General features: G+C 36.2%; 2 protein-coding genes and 1 long non-coding RNA gene across 4 annotated transcripts in view; 1 reads left to right on the top strand and 2 right to left on the bottom strand.

Moving 5' to 3' along the window:
* Positions 1–4,343: 4,343 nt before the first annotated feature.
* On the bottom strand, positions 4,344–6,126 carry LOC149962210 (uncharacterized). Its single transcript, XM_090164430.1, has 6 exons — positions 6,110–6,126; positions 5,617–5,704; positions 5,204–5,574; positions 4,971–5,143; positions 4,883–4,912; positions 4,344–4,824 (listed from the first exon to the last, which is right to left on the bottom strand). Exons 1-6 carry the CDS (start codon positions 6,124–6,126, stop codon positions 4,799–4,801), a joined length of 705 nt encoding a protein of 234 aa, XP_090020556.1. The 3' UTR covers positions 4,344–4,798.
* A 21-nt stretch (positions 6,127–6,147) lies between these two features.
* On the top strand, positions 6,148–6,566 carry LOC149962209 (uncharacterized). The gene is made up of 2 exons (XR_016478628.1): positions 6,148–6,231; positions 6,361–6,566. It is a non-coding gene; the product is annotated as an uncharacterized LOC149962209 (long non-coding RNA).
* Positions 6,567–17,746: 11,180 nt separating this feature from the next.
* The window catches only part of LOC149962208 (ATP-binding cassette sub-family C member 1-like), a 94,238-nt gene continuing 89,822 nt past the window's right edge, over positions 17,747–22,162 (bottom strand). For both annotated transcript variants that reach the window (XM_090179079.1, XM_090179082.1), the window contains exons 23-26: positions 21,409–21,555; positions 20,750–21,075; positions 19,462–19,656; positions 17,747–17,943 (exon numbers count right to left, since the gene is read on the bottom strand). In XM_090179079.1, the coding sequence (XP_090035205.1) occupies positions 17,823–17,943; positions 19,462–19,656; positions 20,750–21,075; positions 21,409–21,555 (789 nt within the window). In that variant the 3' untranslated portion in view covers positions 17,747–17,822. The remainder of the gene's footprint in view (positions 17,944–19,461; positions 19,657–20,749; positions 21,076–21,408; positions 21,556–22,162) is intronic.

The following is a 22,162-nucleotide window of genomic DNA, read 5'->3' as shown; positions in this document are numbered from 1 at the left end:
ATAAAACATATCTGACAAGGGTAGCAATAACCGCAAACATCAGGTTTAATTATTGAAAAAATTTAATCACCGAGATAATATAAAATCACATGGCCTGAACAGCTTTTGTATTAGTTTACCCACCCGGGTATCCTGAGGGTGGGCGGTGGCCACTCTTTAACATAGAATGGTAAATTATATATCAAACGCTAGAAAATCATAGTGCCTCAACAGCTTTTGTATTGGTTTGCCCACCCGGGTATCCTGAGGGTGGGCGGTGGCCACTCTTTAACTTAGAAAGGCAATTTATATATCAAACGATAAGAAATCACGTAGCCTCAACAGTTTTTGTATTAGTTTGCCTACCTGTGTCTACTAAGGGTGTATGGGTTGCCCACTCGAATACACTGATGTGGAACTAATATTACGGCCTGGGCCGACTTGTTTACTTCCAGCGGTTACTTGAATTGTGAGGATCATTATGCATGCCAAATTTAAATACTGATGTATAATTCTACTTTAAACCAGAAGATTAAAATAATAAGTGCAGACTTGGATAGAAAGAATTTAGTAAATGTCTGTTTTATAAATTTATTAAGAGAATTAGCTTACAAAGAAAGTTGCAAACTCCTGTAAGCGTTTAATTTCTTATGTATTTATACAAATTTTTAATTTAACATATAAAACAGCATGTTAATTAAGGTTATAATATTTTCCGAGTAGTAGTTTGAAAGTTGAAACACAAAACTGCAGAATCCCGTTACGACAGCATAGCAGACGTCTGTACAGGGCTTTTTTTTGTTTGAGACTCGCACACATCGGTGTCGACCCTAGGCCTTAGACACCAGCACACACACAATAACTGATTAATCAGGGTGAGATATGTGTAACGGCCACGCCAACGGCGGGATACGTGGGGATAGGGGTGGGGACACCCATGGCGGAAGTATCCCGACCACTTATATACTTAATTCTGAACTAAACACGCGTATTCCTTTACAATTTAAATTTTTCTCAGTTTACTGTTACAGTTTCAAGGCTCAAATTTAAGGAAAGGGTTTTAAAATCTATAAAAGGTGAGGAAAATCGATGGAAATTATTTAAGAAATATATTTTGCTTTTTAAAATAATTCCAAAAAATAACTCTTTAATTCTAAAACATTTCCAATATCTGTGCCTTCATAGATCCCAACTACCCCTTAAATCAACCTTCCAACTGCTTTGATTAAAGCATTTTTATATAATAGCTATAGCTCTTCGCACGGCTTGTGGGAGCATATAAGTAGAAGTGTCTAACGTCTTTGAGGGTTTTCAATGTACAGGTAGAAAGGGGGTCGGCACCGGAAGTCCCTGCTTCCTTCCCCCTGTGTGTAAACTAGGTCACTTCCGGCATGTGGCGTGGGGGGTCGACATTTTTCTCCCCCTCGGGGTCATTGACCTCCGCAGAGTGGTGCGTGAACTTCGCGCTGATTGGCTGGCGCGGTAACCAAGCGGTTACTACGCGACGCGTGTACTGCACGCTAATTGGCTGACTCGAAATTATTCAAAATGGCGCTGATTGGTTGGCGTTTTGGCGCGAAAATCGGTCAACGCTCCTTTAAAGGAATTCCCAGGTTCGCTCGGCTTTTCCATTGTTAAGGCGGTGACAGGTTTTGATTGATTACGAGCAGGTGTTGAGTGGCGTAGAGGTTCCCCCGTTGCTAGGTAACCCCGCGCGCTGTTAGAGGAACAACAAACTTAGCAAATACCTTAAGTGACAATACCGAGAGAATCGCAAACAACTATTAATTATGTCATATTTCTCGAATTATTACGTCGAAAATTCTCAAGTTCCAATATTTGGTATTGAATATATAAAAGCATTAAGAACTTATATATTGATGAACCATTAACGATTCTTGATAAATTTGCGTAAATATAATGCATTTATAAGTTCGCGTATTGAACGCATAATAGTATTAAGAACTTTCTAATTTATATTGAATACATTGCCACTATACGAAATATTTACAGAAATTAAACAAGGTCGGTTCGCTAATAATGGTATTTTATAGCGTCATATGAAATAACGGGCGAAAATAACTTACGAGTTTAAGGTGAATCCTACGAAGCAAGAATTACATTGGTAGAATAACAAAGAAAACATTTACTAATAAAAAAATTATTTATAAACTGAAAATGTTTTTGAAATATATTACGTCATTTAAACAATGATCAATCAAATCCCTTACGGTTCGCGCTCATGAAATTTAAATAAACGTAATAAGTAATAACATTGGTATAATAACAAAAAATACATTTACTAATAAAATAATTATAAACTGAAAATCTTTTTGAAACAGCGATTTATAGTCGTCCTATATTCATCCATATTATAAATATAACTATTAAAATATAACTTAACATTTTTAAATACAGAAGTAAATTAATTAAAATTTAAAAAACGCAGCCGATACATTTAAGTGATCATACAAAATAGTAAGAAATCAATTTCATTACACGAAACATTTGTTTGATTTATAATACATTTTTAACTGTCTGATACGTTTTACATTCTGTGATGGTAATATGTTTGGGTTTTAGTTCTTTAACAATTAATCTAGTTTACATCTAAAAAAACCAACTTATACCGTCAATGTGTTGCTTATTTGAATTCACAATAAAACTTTTTTACAAAACTTTATTTTTAATATAAAACTCAAAAATGAATAATACAATGTTATAAAATAATTTTCAACTCTGAACCTGAAATTAAATATGTTTGTCAAATTGTTATCATTTGTTTAGCGTACCACGTCTCCAAAGAAATGTCCGTACTCCATTAAAAATGTAAATCCCAGGCTCTTTGTTAAATATTGATATTGTTACGGCGATTGTAACGTCAGAGATACTAAAGTTTGAAAAATACAAGTTTAAAATGTTTTAACGTACCTTTTTTAAAGGCCATGAATAATCCACTTTTTGTTATTGAGTCAATTAAAATTAAGTTAAGTTAATAGCCGTTAGCGCTCCTCTGATTACCGCGAACTATCTCTCTCTCCTCGGCGTTAGCGCTCCTCTGATTACCGCGAACTATCTCTCTCCGCGTTTATCTCCATTTTTAACAGGTTTTGAATGATTAAGAGCAGGTGTTGAGCGGAGAATCCCCCGTTGCTATGGTGACCTCGGCGCAACGTTTATTTGAGTATCAACAAACTTAGCAAATACCCCTAAATTGTTTCAATGTTAAATTCGTTAACCTCGCAGTTTGAAACAAGTTGTCCCTATATTAAGAATCAGCTTGGTATACAATATGCAGCTCTGGCCTTATAAATGTTTCACTGTATACAATGTCTTTACATCGTGTACATTTTCTTCAAAATTATTAGTTTACGTTTACCCGTTTAGGTAAATATAATGCATTTATAAGTTCGCGTATTCTAGTTAAATTGAATACATTGCCACTATACGAAATATTTACATAAATTAATTAATACTGCGGTATCTTAGGTATAATTAACAACGTCTGAATTTTCCCCGCTAAAAGATATGTCTATAAAGATTGATTATAAAAAGTTTAAAACGCTGGTATCTATGTATTCGGATTACCTAAACAAGTCACCCCTATATGAACTGTTATTCGTGTTAAACGTGTACATTGCTTAACATTTACTATAACTTTTTCAAAAAGCAGCAGTCGAACATGTCTGCGATTCTTTATAATTTTGCGTTAGCTTATCAATAATATCGTGTATATTAATTATTGTATTAAGTACTATACTTGTATTGAGCTTTTTTAAACATACAGGACATGAGCCGAATTTTCTTAAACCAAAGAATAACAAAAGTTGTTAGTCCTGTTTGGCCCGTTTTGGTCCGAATTTATAGAACGCTCTATTGGTTAATTAAATTAAATTTATAAATGGACAAAATTCGTTTAAAGTGCTCAGTTAAACATATCCCCCATTAGCAAATGGTTTATTACCTGCGACCCTGAAATCTAAGTCCGGGGTGTTGACCCTGTATTTATAATATAGTAAATCACCTATTGATATAAAAACTGAAAAAAAAAACCATAGATTATTAAGATAGTTTTGTCAAAGCTAAAGAGATGCTATTCCAAATCTATAACTCTTAAAAATTTATCGTAATACGCAGTTATATGTTAATTATGATCGTTCTTATAATGTGAGCGTATAATGTTATAATTGGTATTACAAGAGCTATTTGACCGATAAAGAAAAGTTGTAATCTATGATTGTTAAAACAAAAACATGTAAATTTAGCATTTTTATTTGTAAAAAATAATTTTGAAGTTCTACAAATATAAACATTAGCAAATACTTTTAAATAAATTAACAAAACATATTTTCGTTTCCAAGAAAATTAAATTTTTGCCTGTTTAAGCACAATTCTTTCACTAATATTACCAATAATATCACACTTAATACCGATAACATTTCCATTTAGAAAGTGATTTTTGTTATTTTGCATATCACTCCAGGACATGTCCCATAAAACGTCGTTCAATAATACTTGGCTCCATTTATTAGCGCTTCCTTGGCTGGACGAGTAGCTACCTTCTACTTGTAAATCGTTCTTGTCCAACAAAACGCACGTCGTGTTTCCTGCGAGACTGAAAACGTAGTCAGGAAGTGATTTCAAAGCGACTAGCATGGTAAGGCGTTATTCATCGGGATTGACGATGAGGTTGAATTGTAAACGTTGCGGCGATCTCTTGATGCGCGTGCTGTTAACGACTGTACTGACTGCTCTGAACGCCCCGTTTTGTAATATTATTATTATTTTTGGCAAGAATAATACACAAAGGAATTACGTGTTATAATATAATTTTTAACTCGGAACCTAGAAATAAAAAATGCTATTAGAATTGTAATTATTTTTTCGGAACCTTATGTTTTACCTCCTTCTACAACGATAGTGATTCCCGGAGCTGTAATAAAAAATAAAAATTAAAAATGGGAAACATGATAGTTTGATTTTATATTTACCATTTCGGAGATCAAGCGCTCTTGGTTTGTTCGCTGGAGGTTCCGGGTTTGTCGGGGATGTGGCTGGTGTAGACGGGTCGTCCTCTTCCTCTGGGTACAATTCTAGGGGATTACCCTCTATATTTTTAACATAGGCAGCCACTTGCCTTGCCTTTTCATAGGCGCACACATTTCTGTTAAAAAGAAAAACTATATAATTTCCTCAACCAAAGATGGTGATCATTGATTCATACCGAGTATGGTCGTAGTTAAAATGATGGTGAAAGGCACCCGGCTGTAGTTCTAAATCTGGGAAATTGGGGCACTCAAACCGCGTGGCGACTATTATTCGATCTAGGTCGATAAAGTTTCCCAGGTACTCTTTCGTTTGCCTTTCTTTGACAATAACGTATTCGGCCAGTCGCGTTATATTTAAGACATGGCGCTCGACGGCCTCGATGTCGTATTGTCCCTGAGCCCTGGGAAGCTTATTGACATAGTAGGCGATCGAATCTATTTGGCGGTTTGTATCCCCTGAATAATTATTAGCAGCCGGGTTACGAAAAACAATTAGGTCTTCGTGACCATTTAAACTTTGCAGCCAATCTGTAACATTTAGATTGAACTTAAAATATCAAACTTTAAATACAAAACTTTAAAAAATTACCTCTTTTACCAAGAACCGTTTTGAGGAAGAATATTTATTTTTCGGCCAAATTATGGCGAAAAGAATGTGTATAGCTACAACCGATTCCCTACAAACAAAAACAACTAAGTATTTGTAACAATAAAAAACACCTAGAAACTTACATTTTTTATACTCCGGGAAGATTCACTAGTGTCGAGATTTCTAGATTCAGGTGACCGTAGGATATATATATAGTACCTAAAATCCCCTAGGGGGGGGGCGTGATGGAACACAAGCGCATCTCGGTTTCTATAGCTACGTGTTATAACGCTTTCGTTGACCGTTAATCATTTTGACAGCTCAAAGGGTTATTGAAAACACATGTTAATATGAGTTATTTGTTAACTGTCACGCGATTATATTGTTATATACATAAGACTCTTGTCACTAAAATACTACTAAAATCCCCCGTGTTATAACGCTTTCGTTGACCGTTAATCATTTTGACAGCTCAAAGGGTTATTGAAAACACCTGTTAAAATGACTCATTTGTTAACTGTCACGCGATTATTTGGTTCTTCCCCCCACCCCTTACCTTACAAGTATAAAAGAAATCGCGTAGAAACAAAACTTCAACAGTAAACTTCAAACTTGGTAAATATACTTTTCTCTCTCTTTTTTCTTGGTCGTATAATTTATCGCAGAATTAAAAATTAATACCATTAATTTAAATTTGTTTTAATTTATGTAAAATTTGCCTTTTTCTATATTTTATTTCTATAGTAAATGGACCATATTTCTTTAAAATTGGCATTGGGGGAAGAGTACGTCGGAACGACAACGGACTCTATAATTTGTTTGAGCAGCCGTCGACGGGAGGAGTGCGAGGCGTTGGATTTTATCGGTTGTTGTCACTTCCCTAAACGCCCACGAGACCGAACTAATGTTCGTTTATAATTAAATAAAATCGCGAATAATTTATAAATAAATGTTTATTGACTTTTCTTCATCCTATAATATAAGTTTATTCCTAAATTTATGAGGTTATTACAATACGATTTCTTTAAGAGAGAGAGAGAAAGAAAGAATTGCTTAAATTATAAAGTTAGGGTTATAAGTCATCATAATAACTTATATCCAAGAAGTAATAAAAAACACAATCTATGGATATTTTCATTCGGATACATGATTACCTGATATGAAAACTGTACAAGTTTCAATAGTTGGTTAAGTTGCCCCAAAACATTATTCGTGTAAAGTTAATCTAACATAAATCGGTTACGTATACATTGTTTTATAATCCATCGAGTCATTGGTCAAATATATAAAAATGGAATCGCTCACGAAAGATAATCTGTCTCGGGAAAATGATAGGAAATTAAGAAACTATCATTTTTAATCTTATAATAATTTAAGGTAGTGCCTCGGGATCCAGTGGCGTTGGAGACATGCTAAAATGTAGAAAAATTAATTACTTCTGAGGGTGGCGCGGTAAAAATTATCAATTACTTGTAAAAGTATATTAATAATGTCTTCTTAATAGTACGTAACGGGGTAAATTACTTGTCAAGCGGGGCGTTTTTTAAAATGTTTTAAGATAAAAATAAAACTCTTGATCTAAATAAAATTGCTTTTTATTCACATAATCTCCAATTTACAATAAAGATATTTATATATAGCCACTCGGCATATATCGTACTTTTCTCTAAAGCGCAATAGTATTTCTTACTTTTCAAATTAGTATTGTGTTTAATAAGACACGTAAACCTGGGTCTGTATTCATCCAATTCAGTAACCTCCGGACAACCTACACCATTTAGGTCTATCACTTCGCGGTTTATTAGTTCTAATAAAAATTTGCAATTTTCTGCTCCTTTACAAAATACGCGGTCATAGCCGTCAGTAGCCATTCGCATGCATTCTTCCAATTTGCTGTAAGGGGTGAAACCATAGTCCCAGGCGAGACCGTGTATGTTCTTTTCTACCCACGTGTTCTGGCGTTGAGTTGGGGAAGGTAGATCGGTTGGGGGGTATGGTGGAAGAAAAACCCACGATGCCACCCGGGATGTATATTCGGCCGCGCAAGCTGACGCTTCTTTCACTATTTTCTCATCTTTGGTCCGCCCGTCAAAGAATTCAAAATCAATGACTATTGATTTCTTATGCCTATAATTCGAAAGTAAATAGATTACCTTCCGAGAAAGAGGAATAAAATATAAAAATAAGATTATACTTACATAGTTTTGACTTGACTTGAATCTTCTTCGAGTTTGAATGGTTATCCACTGATCGGTCGATTTTATATAGTTAAGTGTCATGGCAAGATAGTATTATTCATCGTATGTAAATAAGAATTATTCTTCGTATATAAATAAGTATTATTCATCTTTATTGTAACTTTGTTATTCTGAGTCCTTTATGGTCAGATAGTGAGAGAGACATTCTGGCAAAATACTTTTTTACATGACTTTTTCTCATTTGGTACATTTATTGTATAATATTTAATTTGGCTCAAGGTTATGGGGGGGAATGGGATTCCCTATTACAACAAAACTATATGTAAATAAGTATTGTTTATTAATGTAAATAAGTTAAATAAAAGTAGACTTTTATAGTTGAATTTTTATTTGTCTTACGCTTTTACAATAATAATATAAATACCAGCTTCAGTTTGGGGAATAAATATTAAAACTATTTAACACTTTAAATTAAAATACTTTTCTACAAATACATTTATAGGTAAATCAAAGAAAAAGTTTTCGAGTAACATGTAAATTTTACAAGTACATCTTAAACCAAAGGAACTTATATTGAAATACATTTGAACTTAAACAATAAAAATGAAGAGTTTGGAACATTTAAAAACTCTGTAAATAACTATGGATTTAAAAAAAATATAATTAATCAATTTCAATTTAATGAAAATAAGTTTAGATTTGGAATCGAAAGTCTTTTTGTGGCCTCTTGTTCAAAAACCTGAATCTACTTGCAATAGCAGCAAAGTAATGGTAGATTTCACCCTTTGTTTCTTATTTGCTCACCAGCGACGATAGACTTAGAGTTGTATCTTCTAATACTTTCTTCATCTCCTTGTCAATTTCTTCCAGTTTTTTTTCTTAGAATTCTTACATGGGTGAGGAATGGAAGAATCAGTTTTTGGAGATTTCCATGCATAAAGATTTGATTCTAATAGTATTGGTCTTTTTGCAGGAGATTCAACACGGAACTCTAGCTCATTTATTAGGCCACTTAGATTGTCTTCACAATTTTTTCTCTTTGCATCCTTAAATGAAGTTGGCACAATAGACTTTGTTTTAGAAGAGCTTGCCATGGTTATATTTGCATCATGAACTTCATATCTTTTACTCGGACATTCTCTAATATTATCTAGCTCGTTAGTAAAATTGACTTGGCACTCTTCATTCTCATCATCAGATATTGGGCTAAAAACGATAATATATAACTCATGTAATAGGGAAAAATTTCTAAGTGTCTCACTTGTAAATGCTTTTGAACAAATTGGCAGCTGTGTCTGGAACCCAGTCATCCATGTTAGATTCGCTACTGAAAATGGAAACAGCGATAATAGAAAGTTTCAATAAAAAATTTAATAAACATACTTTCTACCAGTTACAGTTGAATCTAAAAATTTAAGAATGTGAAAATAGGGCCAGCTGGATGGTTCGTTATCATCAATGTCAGACAGACCAGCACCACTTTTCTTTTTTGATAGCATTTCATTGGATATTTTCCTATACCTGTCTCTAATCGTTTTCCATTTAGATTTTGCTACTTCACCTAAAAAACAGTACCATTAATTCAATGTTGGTATTTTTAAAAGCACTGTGTAACTTACTTGGAATTCCAAACATTGCACCAATAGCTTTCCATCTATTATTTTTCATTTGGGTGTCTCGGTACCTCTTATCCGATAAATTATAAAGGTATTCATGGCTTCTCACTTCCTCGATGAATAATTCTTGATTAATAGACAAATTATTTTTTCATTTCCCCATTTTATTTTGTCTAAAAGTGAAGAACTTGGCGAAGCCTAAAAGAGAACTAAAATGGCGGCGGCACCTTTTCACCGAGATTTTTCTAGAATGTTATGGGAGCCTATCACGTCAATGTACGAGCCGTCGTCTGCTATACAGTCCAACCAAAAAGTTGCTAGCCAAAAATAGGTTGAGCGGAATTGAAAGCCGTCCCGTTTTCCGTCGAAGTCGTAAGTTACAGTCCAAAAATGAGCTAGTGTAAACCAGCCTTCAGTCAGCTCTCGTATGCGGGAATTCGGCTCTCGTTAATTTATAAACGGTCGCGCGAGTGCCGACGCCGGCCAAAAATGTTGAGCTTCGGCGGTCAGCTTCGGTTTCTCGCGCGCTTATAAACGAGGCTTAAGCTTTGATAGCGAGAAAGGAGGAAGACGAACGGCCGTTGGACACAAAGATATTGAAAGGATTGGAAACCGAAGAAGCTATAGATGACGAGCTAGATAAAAAAAAAGTATCAAAACAAAATAATGTTGGCAAGAAACAGAGCGATCTGGAAAATAAATGAGTTAGAGCAGAATCCTTAACTTCGTTAGTCATGTGGAGGAGGTCACACCGGAAGAGGTCAAGACGAGTCGAGGCTTCCACCTCTGATTACCGAAGTTTGGCGGTGATGAGACCGAGAGAAATGGATTCTTCAGTTTATTCGATTCGACGGTCAGTGAGATAAATTTATCTTAGGTTAAAAAAGTCAGTTATCTTAAGACCCTGCTAGAGGGGGATACCTTGAAGGTGTTGGGAGGAATGAATCTTCCAACGGAAATTATGTTGAGGCAATTCAGTTATTAAAAAGAAGGTTTGGTGAAATGATCATGTTGGGTATGCCCATATGTAAAAAATATTTAAATTAAAACCTGTTAGTAGTTCTTTGGATTTGGTAGCCCTTCGAAATTTATTTGATATGTGCGAAGTAAAAATCAGAAGTTCGCAAGCTCTTGGTATTAATACGGTGGTTAATGGTACATTTATCTGCCCTAAGGTAATAGGATGCTTACCACCGGACATTCGGTTAAAATTGACGGAAGACCGAGGAGCGTCAGCTGAGAGGGACTTAGGCAAGCTACTAAACTGTTTGCGCATACAAATTGAAATCAGGGAATCTTGTAAAATTGAATAACCAGATCCCAAACCCAAATTGATTGGTGTAATAGATTGAGACAAAGAAACGATTATATACCCAAAAATGGCTATATACGCGGCAGCGCTATCGAACAACGTAGTTACTAAAACCGTTTACAGTATATTTTGCAAGTGTCCGTCGCACGCGTTACAGCTGGCACTCAATATACTCCAGACGAGAAATGGAGAATTGTTAAGAACGCGTGTCGTTGTTTTATTTGTTGAAATTTTAATCATGACTCCACGCCCAGTTCAATTCTTGTAAAATCTGCCACCGCAGACATTGCACGGCACTCAGCGAACAAAACGACGCAAACAAGATTAAGAGATCGGTTGAGACCCCAGAAGCAGAGCGACAAGTACACAACGCAAGTAGTCAGATAATTTTGAAGTTTAGACCGTCGGAGTAATCGCCACAAAAGGGAAAGATAAAACCATATTTTTATAAACGGCGAGAGCATTTCAATTAGAGGAAATAAGAAAGACGCTACTTCTAGATGGGGCAGCCAGGCTACGTTCGTGAAGGAGAAGGTGCCTCGTAAACTAGGGCTTTCCGAGGTAGGGAAGAAGTGGGTAACGACTAACGATACATAATTTTGGTAATGAGAACCCAGAGAGGGATGGTAAAGGATGGTTAAAATAATATTGGAAAATAATTTGTGTCCTGAAATAAAATTTAAACAAAAGCTATGAAGTTGCCCTATTTATGCAATACAGTCACCACTATTTATCTCGTAAATATTGATAAATTAATGGGCCAAGAAGGTCTGAATATGGCTGATGAGGCTAGCTTTTAAATATTAAGCATTTCGAGCATTGGGCTCCTCTTAGGAGCTTATTATTCTTGGGACAGTGTAAATTTGCCAGTGAAAAGATTTCGACAGTCAATAATCTCATTTAGGACTGAATTAGGGTTGGCGCTTCAGAAATAACCCCAAAATTCAGAATTTGGGAGTTTTGGCGTAATTGTTATGGATATCGGAATAGATAAAATTAATAATAGATAACAGTCCTTTTGGGAATTGGAAAGCTTAGGAATTAATCGAAAAGAAGAAGAGGACTTCAAAGGAGATCAAGATTTTAAATGTACATTATAATTTTTATTATAATATTTGTGGAAGGAAGATATACTCTGAGCTTACCGTGGAAAAAATTTGAAGACGTTCTAACAGACAACCTTGGGGTAGCGACTAAAAGAATAGGAATTTTAGTTAGAAAATTAGCGAAGGACCACCTTTTATATTCAGATTACAAACAAATTTGTAATTAACACTTACGAAATGGAATAGCGGGAGAAATTGAAGGCCCTCGCATACGCCCACGTGGCACCTTTTATCTTCCCCGCCATGGGGTAAAATGGGTAAATAGCTCTACCACTAAACTACGTGTAGTATTTAACGGGTCCAGCCACGCCTACGGGGTTCCCTCTCTTAACTAAACTCGGGCTAAAGGACCCAACCTATATCAAGATATGCTACAGCTGCTACTTAGAAGCCGTAAGATAGCAATAACTGCCGATACCGAGAAGGCTTTCCTTTAAGTGGCATGGAGAAGGAGGACAGAGATTGTGTTCGCTTTTTATGGATTGAAGAAGATGACAATGGTAAACTTATTTCGAACAATTATACAGAATTATGCATGCATGATGCAGCGAGTGCCTTTTGGCTTGATATCCAGCCCGTTTCTGTTGGCCGGGATAATCATGACCCACGTCGAGCATTATTAAGAGAGCGATCCGGAAATAGCTACAGTATTAAAAAAAATTATGTGGATGACCTCGCAACATATGAAAGGGACGTACAATCAGCGTATATATTATCTAAGTGGGCGTGATAAATTATTGGTGAAGCTACATGTAACATGTGTCTTAGAAAATGGAACTCTCATTCCCCGAATGAAGGAAAATGTACGGTGGAGAAGCAGTTTATTTTTTAGTCAGAAGGTCTAAGGTCTACTTTGGAATCCTGAAGCGGATACTTTCACCTTTAATATCCATTCAAAGGTCGATATTAATTGAGATATTGCGAGGCGCTAATGCCACTTAAAGATTCATCCAGAGCACAGTCTCACAGATTTTCAATATGATGGGATTTATTTCAGCTTACACCGTAAGAGCAAAATCTTTCTTTCAAACAATATTGGGACGACAGAAAGATATGTTGAGCAGTTTAGTCAGTGGTGCGCTGAGATGAGAATGATACGTTTATTAACCATCCCCAGATTTTATTACGGAGAAAGCGAAATTAAAACCAATATTCACTGATGCCAGTATTGTAGCATATGCCGCAGTTGTTTACGTGCGCTACCAGACGGAGTCAGCAAACGTAGGGCTATAATATGTAACATCGAAATGTAGAGTGGCTCCTCTCAAACTCCTAACACTAACTTAATATAATCAGACTTTAGTTATAGTGAAAAATACTCGATAATATAGAATCAAAGGCAATGTGTCGCGGAACTATTATTGAGAAGAATCCACGAAGAATTAATGCATTACGGGATTCAGGCAACAGTACCGCAAGCAAGGTATAAATATTCGGTTACTGCCAGTTAGGAGCAACAAACACAAGGAGAACGCAGCTAGCCTTTAAACACGCTAACGAAGGGTTGTGTACGAATTTCATTGGACGAGCGTCAGGAGCCTTTACCCTGAACATTTTACGAAAAGGGGGAAGACAATTTCCGAATTTTCCCCTTCCGACGGCAGCAGGCGCTAAAGTGTCTAGACAATAAAAAATGTACACAAGAAAATCCATGACTTTTGACGGGTTGCGTTCTCCTTGTTTGGGTTGTTGTGTATGTTGCTCCTAGCTGCCAATTGGCCGGTAAAATTGTCAAAGATGGCATAATATGCAAAATATTCACAGCAAAGCCTTACGATGAAGAAATTGTTTTTGCGGGGTTTGCCAAATTCTAACTTTTAATTGTTTTTAATTTCTTCTTAAGCTGGTGGGTTCTTTTGAGGAGAGCGTTTAAACACCGAGTATATCGGACTAAAACAATATACTCAGTTTTTCGCGAAAAAACCTACAATTTATGTTCTGACGAACCAAAAATTATTTATTTAAAATTTAAACATTAATTTTAAACATTTGTCCTTTCGGGACCGGCTATTGCCTGCTATGGCAGGATACCCTTTTAGTTAGGGCTTGGAGTAGAATTTTCCGTTCAACTGGTTTGACCACTCCTTGGCCGAGGTATTTATACGGGGTTCAAACATATTGTTCAGCCTCAGTGACGTAGGCCCCACAGGGGCCAGCTAGGAAGCGATAATTTCCTAGTCATCCAAGGTTTTTACCGCTCGGGAAAAATATCTCAGCCAAGGAGTGCTCTTTTCGTATTACAATGGATTTTTCTGGTCGTTATTATCCAGTTTACAAATTTTACTATTGTTTTTATATACCTCGTGCACCGCCTAAGCATTACAGGGGTTTTTCATCATTTGTCCCGTCTGAGCCGTTGACCTGTATACAAAATTAGGAATCGCTTCCTAAAAGACGTAGTCAAAACGAATATACACCGGTATATTTCTACCACCTACTCACGACTCACTCGTAAGTTCGTCAAAATTCACAACGATATAACGCTTTACACGTTCAAGATCGTTGATCGTTTCGTTATCCAGATTCCGAAGACCATCCACTTGGAGTGGTCTTCTTATCAAATGGTTCGTTTTGGGACAATTACGAATATAGTGCTCCGAGTCTGCTTCCAGAGCACCGCATATGCATTTGGGTGATGCAATATGCCCCAAGTTGAACAGGTAAAGTGGAAACGTACCGTGTCCACTTAGGATTTGCGTCAAATAGTAGTTCGTATTGAAACTACTTTTGACTTGAGGAAAGTACTTCTTAGTTACTTTACCTTTCTCACTTACATTCCACGACTCCTGCCCTTTCGTTGAGCCACCTTTTAATACCAACTTCATTTCCTTCTCCTCTGGGATTTCGGTTGCTGACTTTGCAAGAAAGTCAGACCTTTCATTCCCTGCACATCCCGTGTGCGACTTTATCCAAGTAAAAGTGACCTGCGTCACCATCCGTTTCAACACCTTACGGACTTTATGGCATAGGCCATGACTGTTTTTATGATTGCTTATTGCGTTAATAGCAAAAAGACAATCCGTAAAAACCGTTGCACCATCACCAGGACGTTGACCTTGCGTCCTTAACCAGCAAATACTCTCATGTATTACTAAAAGCTCAAGAGAAAACGCATCCACCTTACCATTAATGCGAGTGAACTCGTTATACACTTCTGCACCATCCCAGTACACAGAAAATGCCACCCCGGCACCTCTACTGGACAACGAACCGTCAGTAAACACCTCTACCCCATTAATATTGGGTAGTTGCTCCTTGATGTTAATGATACCCCTGACCGCTGGGTGGTCCTTCCATGGGTCGCCTTGGTAGAGGTAATTACAACCTCGTAACTCCACCTCACAGTGCTTGCTGTCTTCTCTGAAAGAGAAAGACCTGAAAACAGCAGCTTCCTGGCTCACCACCAGGTCTAACTGTTTTATACCAGCAAGGACGCTCAGCGCATCGCTCGAGACGGTCCGGTAGGCACAAGTAATACGAAGGGCAGAAATTATCTGTATTGAGCTCAACTTCCTCACCATAGCACTGTTCTGCGTCCTCTTCCACCAAGCACCACAAGCATAAGCCACTACTCTGACAATACAGCTATTGTAGATAGTCCTTAACGCTTTATGGTCAAGGCCCCACTCGACCCTTGCAAAACAGGCAATGTTTTGCACAAGCTTTGTCACCCGGACACTAACTTTCTCGAGGTGAGGAAGAAAGGTAAGCTTTTTGTCGATGGTGACACCGACAACTTTCAACTTGTCAACATTTGCAATAGATTGGGAGTCTTTTCATGACGCTCTTTGCGGCCGACTTTTTAATGGAAAATCTCAGCTTATAGACTTGGCTCCACTTAGTCAATTTATCCACGATCACCTTACCCGTGGTTTCGAGAGCACGCATGGACGTGCCCCAAAATAATGACTGCAAGTCATCCGCGAAAGCTTGGATTTGAGAATCCTCTGGATACTCAATCCTCAGTGCGCTATCCATTACCACATTGAATAGCAGAGGTCCACTGCATGAACCCTAAGGGCAGCCGCGGGTCAGCACTCTCCGTACACAGGTACTACCTGCCCTCACCACTGCCACCCTATCCTTCAGATGGTTAACTTAAACCTCATAAATGTTTTTGGACACTTAAAGTTCCTTAAACAGTGTAAGATTCCTGGAATCCACACATTGTCAAAAGCACCCTCGATATCTAAAGATATCAGACTGGTGTGACCATTATTTGCCTTGTTATCCCTGATACGGTTAACCATATTGGTAAGAGCGACTATATCTAAACCCATATTGCTTTTCGCTAAGCAATTTGTTGCTGTGTAGAAAGTAATACAGCCTTCTTGACAACAGCTTATCAAGCGCCTTCCCTACCACAGGAAGTAGCGAAATTGGCCTGTAGTCCTTAGCGTCCTGCCTGTCTCTGTCTTCTTTATAAAGAAAAACTAGCTTAGCAACCTTCCGAAGCTTTGGGAAGTATCCCAAGCTGAGGCAAGTGTTGAAAAGCCTGACAAACAAAGTAAAGACTTACAGCTAATGTGGCGTTATATTAACAGTGACGAAGTCAACCAGTCTTTTGGAAATAAGGGAATTGAATGTAAGTTAATAGCGAAGAGATCCAGTTATTGGGGAGGCTACTGGGGGAGACTAATTATGTCATTTTAAAAAACACTTCAAAAAGTTCTGGTAAAAGCATCTCTCTCCTATCCAGAACTGGGGACCTTACCTACCGAAACAGAAGCCGTCATTAATGCGAGACCAATAACATATGTTTTCAAAGACGCCCAAAAGACCGAGCCCCTATTTCCCTCGCATTTCATTCTTGGAAAGAGGGGGACCTGTTTACCCCCTTGGAAAGGACGACGCCGCTGAACGATAACATCAACCAAAAGAAATGGTCCTACGAGTAAAACATAGCGACGCGCTGATGAAGAGGCTTTGCGAGCTTTGGCGGCGAGAGTATTTGCTAGAGCTGCGCATTATAGCAATAAACTCGCGACGAGTTTATCAGATCGTTTTGGGTGAGAATGTCATACGGTAGCGAAATCTCACTGCTTTGCAAAAAATAAATTACAAGAGATGATTTAAATGAAGTTGTGAAAAACGGTTTGTTGCAATTGTTAGTTTAATTCGGAAGTATTTTTTGTGAATTTGATAACCGTAGTATTTGAATAAAGCACTGTATAACTTGCGATAATATTTAACTGGGAATTCAAAATTTCTTCAATTCCATGAATAATATAATATTATAACTTTTGTTATTGGACATTAAAAAAAGTTGATTCTATTTCAATAAATTCATTCTAAATTACTCACGTATTACGGTGGGGAGTGTTAAATCTCTAGAAGTTTTAAGAGTAAAATGTAATTTAATTTAAATTGGGTTTCAATTTAATGTGTAGCAGTTTACTTGTATTTTTTAAAATAAACATTTTGGTCAAAAATGCAAAAGTTGTAACAATGTTGGCGGACGAGGGACGAGCGGAGAGTGGTATGGTCCCCAATGCCCTCATTAACGTTAACTTGTGCCCCAAGTTACAAAAAGACCACTGACGAGTAAACATACTCACTTTGTAACCCCGCATTCTTTATTATCTTTTGAATTAATAGTTTTTGTTTTCACCCAGTCTCATAATTCAATTAAACAAGAATTACCCGTAAAGAGAAACCCAGAAATACGAATTGAAAAGGAATCGTTACTTTTCAGTCGCTAGCATTTCTAGACTCAAAAGAAAAACGTTAACCCCGTTTGGCAGGGTTTCTTCAGAAGGTATCTTGGATGAATGTTAAAGGAAAAAGACTCAACTGATATTCTTAATTGATTCTTAAGATGACACATATTTCAAGAAATATTTGATAGAGGTTTCGATAATTGGTTTTAATTAGAAAAATTACATTATCTTAACACCCAATTATTAACCATTTGGTTATAGCGCTAGATATTGAAAATATTTTGGTCAGAAAGATAGTTTTATAGATTTTCCATTTAGCTATTGCTGTGAAGATCTGCATATTTCGATAGATTATAAAACGACGATTTGCTATCTCTTTTAAGATCATGTGGAGCGCCAAATTCTGCGATTTTCCCCTGAGAGAGAACCATCACCCTGAAAATGAATTCATATTTAATTCAAAGTTTGAAATATAAATGGAGTACATAAAATTGTCTTAAAAGCTGAGTTGACGTTGTGGTTTAGGTTTTTGGAATAAAATGTTTTTTGCACCAACTCTACCTCCAACAGAAGGTAAAAACTGAATATTTTCAAAAAGAAAAGCGGCAGTTAGCGCAAATATTATATTTTAACTCTTAATATGCAAGATTCAACTGTAAAATGAATTGTTAACAGCTAAATAGTGAGATATTCAAACAAAATTACCCGTTGATTGGGTTTTGTAATTGACATTGGCCTACGATTCACGGAGGAAGTGTGTGAATTGATTTCACTTGGAAATATCACGTATCCTCTATAGCCGCACTACCAGACACTAATATTTTATTATTATTTATTTTGGCCTTTAATTAGTGAAAGTGAATGAAATGTTTGGTTTCAAAACCTTGTCGATGTCTTTTCCAGTTCATGTGATAAATTTGTTTGAATGGGTTATTTTCCAGGTAAAGGAGCCACAGCCTAAATTCTTAAAATTAATCCTTAAATAATTATTTCTCGAATCATGTCTGATCGTTCTTCGATATATGATTTCTAACTAATTCAAAACTTATATTTTTAATTTCATACATTATAAAGATACTTCAACTTGAAAAAGACAGGTTAAAATATATTAATTTTTCTCTGAAAAATCACAAATTAAAACCATGAAATTTCTTTAAACTTAATACCTGAAACACCTCAAAATGATATCAGCCCTTTGGGCGTTAGTATCTTTGAGTTGGCCGGCTTACGCAAATTTAAATAGCTATAGGTTGCTTGCGATAGTCGCAGTTCAAACCATTACATCGTCTTTTGCGCTGAAAGGAAACCTCTTTCCTAATAGTTACATTTAGCAAGGAGGTAATTTATTTTTTAAGAATGTCTCCACGCTACTTTAGAAAATTGATTTGAGTGGGCAAATTGTGTAAATACTGAAAGCGCGTTTCAATATGGAAAGACTTTTCCTGTCTCACAAAATGCGGCCAAACTGCAGATTTCGTAAATGCAGTATATCATAAATCTTCGCCCTGGTTTCAGTATCGCCAGCACCAGACACATTGGCTAGGGCCGTGCTTTAACTGGATCCGCTTGACCACCCCGTGCATTCCGCGAACCAATATCAGCATTAAATTGCGAGGTGGTTCGGCCTAAGGTGGCGCCTTGGGTAGTAACAAAGCTGATGATTTTTATTATTATTAGTTAGATAGTTGGTTTGGCGATATGATAATTTTAATTTTTTCTTATAGGCGGACCAAGAACTCGCTGTAATGAACATTTATTTTGATAATTGTGGAGCCTCGCTCCTTATCCCCGTTCATTCTCAGGAGATGCTGTGAAATCCTTTTTGCTGATTCAAGGTGCCGCGAGCCAATATGTCTCAGAAATCTTTGAGATTGTATTTCTTGAAAAAAGTGTCTGTCTTTTTTTAAGGATATTCGAAGAACATATTAATAAGTCAATTGCGTGTACTGTTACCTGTCGTAGTCCATGATAGTGTTTATTCTATGCGCAATGGTGATTATTGTGCAAGATTTAAATTGTTCCCGAATTGTGGCTTGGATAAGATCGTCCGTTTCCATGTCCACGGAAGCCGTCGCTTCATCCATCACCAAAATCTTCGTCTTCCTTATAAGCGCTCTTGCCAAACATACGAGTTGACGCTGCCCAAGGCTAAACAAATGAATTGAGCTATTCTTATTAATTATTATTGTTACGTTGTTCCTAATATAGCTAAAACAATCAATCACACAAGTTAGTATTATTAAATGACGTTATACTTCACGTGTCAAATGATTTAATTAAATGAGAGGCAGAAAAGTTCATCATGATTTTTATAATAGGAAGCTTAAAACAACGAACTATCGATGAATTTCGGCATAGCCACACCAAATAAGGCTCTACAGCGAAATTCCATGTTTCTTATTTTTTTAAAAGTAAGATAAAATTATTTGATGAGTGTTGGGTAATAAGTTTGTGCTTGAAATAAGAAAGATACTGTTATAAATTAATATTATAAGTAATATTAATATTGAGTTTCCAAACACCAAATTTGCATAGCGTGTACCTTGTGGTTGCCAGGACGAAACGAAGAATTAAAAGAATTAAAAAGATAAATATAATTAAACGAATGAAATAAAAAAAATTTGGTCAAAAAGGTAAAACTATATAAAGTTATTTTAGTCTTGCCCAACCTGTTAAAATGGGAAAGAAAGAGCGCGTGAGATTGCTACTCTACGCGCATTTTGGCAATTGTTCCCTAATGAAAAATGTACACGCGACGAAACTAACATAATCACCGTATTTTACAGAAATACCTATTCACGAGTGACCGACAGCAAATAGTCAGGTGAGTCCTTTTTACATTCCTCATCTACTTTATAATACACCTATTGACCCAAGTTCATATACTTTTAAATAAAAATTAATTTTAAAAGGCGAAACATCCAGTGAACTTTAGTTAGTATATCGCGCAGGTCTGCCGGCTACTTAAGTTCATATAATCGCCTAGATTGAACGTCACTACCTTGAAGAATTTTATAAGCGTTAAAAGATTACTATAAAATAGTATTCAGCTTCAGATGAAGAGTTTGCCACGCGGAATATCAGTAAATAAATCTGCTCAAAAAGATTTCTGTTAAGAACTGGTGAAGTTTCGCTTGGTGAGTTCCAACTCCGTAATATCCTTTTTTTAAAAAGATTCCAAAACTGCAGACCCGTATCGAAATCGGTATTCACGCAATTTATAATTCTAATAAAATCGGACCTGAAATTCTGTCCACCTTCCATCATTTCGTGACTTAACCCATTTTTGCATGTCTTCACGAAAGTTTTCAAATGAGCTAATTCTAGAGCTGTCCAGAGCTCGTCGTCACTGTTTAAGTGGAAAGGGTCCAAGTTGAATCTGAGGGTTCCAGAGTAGAGAACAGGATCCTGTGGAATGATGGTGATTCTGGATCTCAGATCGTGTAGACCCAGTTTGCTGATGTCTTGTCCGTCGATAATGATTTCTCCGTTTGTTGGCTCAATCATCCGAAACAGAGCCAATGCCAAAGAAGATTTTCCAGCGCCTGTTCTTCCTACCACACCAACCTATTTAATTAAATAGAAATTACTTTGAAAATGCTTACTATCTTTGTAATGCATATAACAAAGGCCACACAAAATTAAAATCCAATGTATAATTTTAAAGCAAAATCAACCATTTATATTTTAAAATTATTATGGGGTTATTTATTATTTATACTTGTGTTTGGTTTTAATAAGCAAATACTTAAAAAAAAGGACCGAAGACAAATATTTTTCAATGTTTTTAGAAGATTGACGGAAATTGTAAAGTATTTGTTCCAACAAAAATTTCCGGCTTTTAGTGGTTCTGTAGATCATGAATCTTAATAATATTGTTAAAACTTCAAAATGTCTTACTTTTTCGTTTGGATTTACAACGAAAGAGATGTTATTTAAAACCAGGTCCAATCCTTCCCGGTAACGAGTTGAATAATTCCGAAATATAATTTGACCTTTCTCAGGCCATTGCTTCGGTAGATGCGCTTCTGGTCTATTCCAATCTGCCTGTTTGGGAGAAGAACGTTCATGAAATAATACAGGCATTATTACACTTTGTGACGCTTGTGCACAAGCCTAATTGTTGGTTTAGTACTAAACTTATTGTTTTCTAACATACACAATTTTACTTCAAAATCACGTGCATTTTTAACATCAGTGATGAATAATTAAAATTTGCAATTTATTTTATTAACTTTTTTTCTTAAACATTTCAATTGTTTTTAAAAGAGCTAAATATTGGAGTAAAACCCATTCAAAATAGAATACCCTTAATAGTTTCGCATTAAAAGAAAATAAATGAGGTGCTCATTGCTTAAGTAATTTATACACTGTTCTAGAGTTCGATTATCTTATTTTAAGAAGAACATTTTGTCCCTTTTGAAATTTAGAGACAAATTGTGTGGATTAATAAAGCAGCATTGCCCCTTATCTGGATTAAAGTCGATTAATTTAATGAAGACGAAGACCACCTTTCTAAAATTCAAAATAATATAGGGGAAAAATTGCCGATTTAAAATTATCTAGTCAGATTAATTGAGTGGTTCCCTTAATGAAAATAAATGACAAATAGACTGCAATTGCTCTTTTCAATCAGTGGGCTAATATTGTAAGG

The sequence above is a fragment of the Leiobunum rupestre genome, chromosome 1, assembly GCF_980474605.1.
Source record: "Leiobunum rupestre chromosome 1, qqLeiRupe1.1.hap1, whole genome shotgun sequence".
Taxonomy (NCBI): domain Eukaryota; kingdom Metazoa; phylum Arthropoda; class Arachnida; order Opiliones; family Sclerosomatidae; genus Leiobunum; species Leiobunum rupestre.
Note: the sequence above shows the minus strand (reverse complement) of the source record. Positions and strands in the feature narration are given on the sequence as shown.